The sequence below is a fragment of the Herpailurus yagouaroundi genome, unplaced genomic scaffold (genome assembly GCF_014898765.1).
Source record: "Herpailurus yagouaroundi ecotype Mexico unplaced genomic scaffold, PumYag 67520, whole genome shotgun sequence".
Lineage (NCBI taxonomy): Eukaryota > Metazoa > Chordata > Mammalia > Carnivora > Felidae > Herpailurus > Herpailurus yagouaroundi.
This window is the reverse complement of record NW_024420327.1, coordinates 1-5,914: the sequence shown is the minus strand read 5'-3', so window position 1 is coordinate 5,914 and position 5,914 is coordinate 1. Positions and strand designations below refer to the sequence as shown.

The 5,914-nt window shown below is 43.5% G+C and overlaps 1 protein-coding gene across 6 annotated transcripts; it reads left to right on the top strand.

The window, feature by feature from the left end:
- Positions 1 to 6: 6 nt before the first annotated feature.
- Positions 7 to 5,908, top strand: LOC121025153 (zinc finger protein 705A-like). Of its 6 annotated transcripts, XR_005787960.1 has the most exons (6): positions 2,003 to 2,418; positions 2,623 to 2,632; positions 3,210 to 3,296; positions 4,077 to 4,242; positions 4,866 to 4,992; positions 5,706 to 5,806. XR_005787960.1 is itself a non-coding variant. In XM_040467590.1 (5 exons), the coding sequence occupies exons 3-5, from the start codon at positions 4,129 to 4,131 to the stop codon at positions 5,843 to 5,845; spliced, it is 381 nt and encodes a 126-aa protein (XP_040323524.1). In that variant the 5' UTR covers positions 2,003 to 2,418; positions 3,210 to 3,296; positions 4,077 to 4,128; the 3' UTR covers positions 5,846 to 5,908. The 6 variants fall into 6 exon arrangements, 3 of the variants coding, with proteins under 3 accessions (XP_040323524.1, XP_040323525.1, XP_040323526.1); XR_005787961.1 differs by lacking the exons at positions 2,003 to 2,418; positions 2,623 to 2,632 and adding an exon at positions 7 to 1,694; XR_005787959.1 differs by lacking the exons at positions 2,003 to 2,418; positions 2,623 to 2,632 and adding an exon at positions 7 to 1,990.
- The last annotated feature ends 6 nt before the right edge of the window (positions 5,909 to 5,914 follow it).

Here is a 5,914-nt window from a genome sequence, read left to right as displayed (position 1 = left end):
GGGCCCAGGCCACCGCCTTCAGCAGCCCCCTCCTCTTCATCTCCAGGCAAGCAAATGAGATCCTAGAGCAGACCCTTCCTCTTCTCCAAGTCAGATTTAGTTGACATCCTACCGACTGCCATGCTCTACACGCACAAAATATGATAGGTTCCATGAATAAATTATACCTTCAATGTTCATTTTCCCATACATAGGATGTGTTTCAACTATTTTTGAATAATACGAAACAGTATATACGTCTTAGGATCTGTCTTCATATATAAAAGAATAAATTACTTGAGAAGAAAACTCAGGCAATGTATTTTCATTTCAGGCACAGGCATTTGGTTCCCAAAAGAACAGTTTGTCCCCTTTTTCTTCTTAATGTGTTTGTATCAAATATAAAAGTGAACCTATAGTAACTCTCAAAAGGGAGCATTATTTTTACAGCGGGAATTTAAGGTAATCAGGTTCTCGTTTCCCTGGTTCTCTGACACGTTCCTGTCTTGCCAGCCTCGTCACACTGCACCATCCTGAGGCAATGAGGGCTTCTGCTCATCAGAAAGGAGTGACTGCGGTAGGGGACTGTGACCAGGCTTGTGCCACACAGAGAGTGGAGCTCTATTGGAGAGTAAAAAGGATACGTGGTCAGATCCTGCGTTGTTTAAGGGCTCATTTAGAAGAGATCATTTAAAGAAATTTTTAAAAAACAAGAAAACTTTGTGTGCAGAATCTCAAAGGATATATCTTCTAGGAAAACTTGTAGGAAATACAGATGTTTTAGTCAGTTTCCTAAAAACTTATTTGAGCAAAGCCTTAGAACTCCCCATGGAGGTAGGCAGGAGCACTATTAGAGACTTTCCCCCCTACCCCTGGTAACAGAACTTGTGTAAAATTGCTGAGAGAAGCCAAACCATTTGTGTCCCAGGGACTGAGAGCAAACTACAGTCAGGTGAGTTGGGTGGACTGGACGGGGAGGCAGGCTAGTGGATTTCTGAAGACGATGGCAGGTCTAAAGGTCCTACTTGTAAGGCCAGTGAGAAAGCAGGGAAGAAGTTAAAGCTGGAGAGTGTTAGGAATGAAATTTGTGCTTCTAAGTGATATTAGCCCCACCCAGCAGCCTCTGGAGAGGGGAGTGGTTGCTGGAGGTTGAGCTCTAGAATCACTCTTGAACACTGGAGACCACCCTCCAGGCTGGTGAGAGCTTCCATCTGCTGGAGGGTAATCCTGCCCACCTCCGTGGGGACTGATGGATCCTGCCCTGGGGACCCTTCTGGACCTCACCCCGTGTACCTCTTCATCTGACTGTTCATCCTTGTAATAAACCAGTAAAACTGAGTAAAGTGTTTTCCTAAATTCTAGGAGTCATTCTAGAAAATTGCCAAGCCTAATTTGAGGGATTGTGGGAACCCTTGAATCCACAATGCTCTCGGCAGAAAATGTGGGCAGCCTGGGCACTACATTTATGGTTGGCATCTGAAGTAGAGGAAGTCTCATGGGGCTAAGACTTTGAACTTGTGGGATCTGATGCTGACTCCAGGAAGATGGTGTCAGAATGAACTGAATCCTTGGACACCCAGGCAATGTCAGAACATTAGTTGTTGGGGTGAAGAAAACTATTCATACAAATTTTTAGATTTTGAGAAATCCATGACTGTTGTCTGTCACAGGGTGTTGGTCGGTAAGTGGGTGGAAGAAATGGACGTATAAGGGAAGTAAGAAGGCGGAACTAACAACATATGCTTTTTTGTCTCAGATGTTATTGAGCACGAGCCATGTAACCAGGCATTGGGATAGGTCCCGTGTATGCAGTTGGAATAAAGTTGCTTTTTTTTTTTTTTTTTCTGTCCTGCATGCATGCAGAAAAGAGTGCATGGGGATTGAGGTGGGCAATAAAAGGGATGGAATTAGGGGCTGATAGACTTTAAGTGGTGTCAGTGGATGAGCTGGAAAGGGAGAGGCTCTGATTGCTGGAGGGATCTCTGGTTCTTCATCTGACAGGGCATTCCTGGTAAGACCTGGCAGGGGGCTATACCACTTAAGAGGACCATGTTTAGAAATCTGAGTTTGGGAAACAGAACACAACTGAAATCCTAGCTGTATCATTCCTTAGCCATGTACTTTCCTCATCTTGCTAAAGTTTCCTGAAACTGTGTCATGTGTCCATGTCATTCTGGGCTGCAATAATAAAATAGCACACATTGGTGGCTTAAACAACCGACATTTGTTTTTCACAGTTCTGGAGCCTGGGAACTCCCAAGACCAAGGTGTCAGCAGATTCAGTATCCTTGATGTGCCTGCCTTCTCACTGGGTCCTAACTTGGTAGAGAGAGAGAGCTGTGGTGTGTTCCTCTAAGAATTACTCCAGTCCCTTCATCGGGGACCTCCTCTCAAGACCTCATCTAAACCTAATTACCTCTCAAAACGCCCCACCTCCAGGTACCATCACATGGGGAATTAGGGCTTTGACATACGGACTTGGGTGAGGCTGGAGGGGACACTGCCATCCGGTCCATAACAGTGACTGTACTGAAAACAGCAGGATCTATTCTGAGGATTAGTTAAGTGAATGTTCTTAAGTTTCCAAGCAGAGAGTCCTATTATTAAACTTTGAATTTGTCTTCCTTATTTTTTGGACTCCAGGTGTAAGGAGGTGAGTTATGTCTGCTTTTGTTTGTGATACAATATCATTTTTCCGTGAAATACATTTAAGTACAAACAAAATTTTGGTAAGAATTCAGACTTTACCAATATGTTTAAATATACGATTTATGAAATGCTGGGGTGTCATTTGTGGTGATGACTAATATACGACAATATTCCAGTTACAACTTTACGAAAATGTCAGATTGAACAAATATATTCCCTCATAAAACAAAACCTCTGCATTGTACATTTTCTAAGTCAGGCACTTTTAGGTTTGGGGTTCAGGGAGGGAATTAAACATCCCTATGAAAAAGTTGGCAGTTAACTTAGAAATAATGATTTTCATTGCCTCGTATGAAAATAAAAAAGAATATTCCTATCTTATTGACGAGCAGCAGTAGCCAAAGCCTTGTCACTTCTGATCCAAGCAGAAGTGAGAGCTCCCGCAATTGTCTCAGGGCATGTGGCGTGTTCTTGTAGGGGGAGCTGGGGGGTTGCATGCAGGCACATCAGGGATTCATGACCAGGGGGTCTGGGAATTGTGGGTAAGACTGGAGTCTCTTGGCTTCTCTCTCCTTGCCCAGCTTTTCCTGCATACGGTTTGCACTCTCTGTGAGTGGAAATCCGGAGGAAGAGACGTGGTGGCCGAACCCTTGATGATGCAACTGCAGGTGGGTGGATATGCGATCCTTCTCCTGAATGATGCCTCTGTTGCCTGTGGCTGGGAATGCTTCTCTTGGCCCAAGTCTTCTAAGTGCATCCAGGCAGTTTTCAAGGGTCTGGGTTCTAGTTCATTGTTGCCAGGACGCGCGGATACTTTTTGTTGGTCAGGGATGGATCAGGAGGAAGTCTCCTTTCCAGCATTTACACCAGTGCATCTTGTGTTCCTTAAGGATGTCCTTGCAGAAAAGAAATATGCAGAGTTTTCCTTCCTCATGCAGTGTATGGGCTTGGTTGGTGGGTGATTTACCCGTGGGCCATGGTAGTGGCTGCAGTGACCTCGGCACGTGGTGACAGGTGATAGAGATGAGCAAGACCAGCAGTTTACGCTCCACTGAGGAGGTGGGCCTTTGAGCAGGTCAGCTCTGCAGTTTTCCAGAGAGTACAGGAAACTTGTGTGTGAGAGAGGAAATCAGCCATCATTTCTTTTCCCCTCAGTTTTAAGCTTACTAAAAGGTTTGGTAACATACACTTGACTAATCTGGAAACTTCCAAGGATGACTAAATCCTCTTTACTACCCTTATCCCTTTTCACCCATTTTCCCTCGTTATAATTAAACTTTTTAAAATTGGAAATCTGAAAACAGTGCCTAGGGAGTATTTTTCAAAAAATTAACTCTGTATTTGGCAGAATGTGGGTAAAACTAGAGTCAAATTTAGAATCCTGTTGCAATTTTAGAAGGATTAGAGAGGCTACAAGTAATCGAGAGGATTCTATTGCCTTTCAACAGAAAAACAGGATTAACATACAGAGGATTGATGCAGTGATCATTGTTGTTAACAATGGAGAGCTCACTGCAGGAGAGATCACTGTGGGGCCATCCTTCGGACGAGCCATCTCAGGAGCCCCTAACCGGACCGCAGGACCTGTCTGCCCTGATACCTTATAAAGAACAAGTGAGTTTGTAACATGAGAGGTGCGACTTGCTGACCTCAAGTTCTGCATGAGAGTTGTTCATCCTGCAGAATGCTGGGCATTGCTTCATAGGTGTCTACCTTTAATGTTTATATACCTACACTTGTGCGTATGAAGTGTTTGCTGTAAAAGACGCATCTGCACATTAGCTCTTTGGAACTCTCAGTACCACTATTCATATACATAAGTATATATATATTTTTTTCTTTTTTTAGTAATTTCTACAGCGAGCACGGGGCTTAAACTCATGATCCTGAGGCCAAGAGTCACATGCTCTTTCAACTGAGCCAGCCAGGCACTTCTCAATAGTACTATTTAACCTAGGTTATAATTACCACCCAGAAAGTCAAAATTGCCAGCTTATTAGAATGTTGCCAGGTTATTTCCTATTGAGATTCCTTTATGATGAAGTAATTGTGTGTTTTTTTAATGTCTCTGAAAGGCAGAAAGCAGATCAGCATGGGAGAATATTTGATATGAATCACAAATGGAATTTGAGGTTTCTATACATACAGTTCCTCACTCTGCTATCACTATCATGTTGACAGCTGTCCCCTAGGGATTGTTCAGCCTGGCCCTACTGAAACAATATCTGATATTTTAGGAATCTGTGACCCTCAAAGATATAGCTGTAGACTTTACCCAGGAAGAGTGGGCCCTGATGGACACATCCCAGAGAACGCTGTACAGAGATGTGATGCTGGAGAACATTAGTCATCTGGTCTCTGTGGGTGAGTCTGTCGCCATCTATTCATTCTTCCATCCATCCATCTTTTTGTTCATTAACCTTCTATCCAGGAGAGCTTCCACATATTCTAATATAGCTGTCTGCCCTAATTCATATTCTTTTGTAGCATTTCTGAATACTAGATGGAATTTGTAACTTTCTTTACTTTCGTCATGTGTATTACATGATAATTTGAATACAGACTTCTTGGCCACAAGTGTGTATCTACTGCACTTTCTCCAAGACCCAGAACAATGCTGGGAATACAGTGCATATTTTTTGAATGAATAAATAAACATCCTAAATATTTTTCTGTCCTAAGCAGTGTGGGAATGGTGAGCACGGTAGAAAATGTAACATCTTGTATCACTTTCCACATAAAACTCCACAGAATATTCTGGTGGAGCTTATGTGTATTGTATTCCTTTGAAAATAGTGTTAATCCCCTTGTGAGAACATTTAATTCCTTCTGGATGCAAACACGAAGCCTTCTGCTCTCTCTCAGCTTGGGCAGGAGCATCAGCAACCAGAGATCATACTGTCTTTGGGTGCAGTGTCAGGCTGAGAGCCTTTATCAATGTTTTTAGTGTTCAAGGTGTTATCCTCTGGGCTGTTCTTCCACACTCACGTTCTTCCTCAGCTGCCTGTAGAGTAGAATATCAGGTGCTGGTCTCAGCACGGAACTGCAAATTCACATACCATTCTCCATTGATATAGGGTGTCATTTCTTCAGATCAGATGTGATCTCCCCGTGGGAGCAAAGAGGGGAGCTGTGGAGGGAAGAAAGAGGACCTCCCCAAGGCTGGAGTCCAGGTGAGCTGCAGACATGCGCTCAGTGTCAGAAGGCTAGTGAGTAAGCAGGGTCTTATTGATGTCAGTGCAGATTTCCTTGAGTGAACGACAGCTTCAGAAACTGTGAGTGGCCA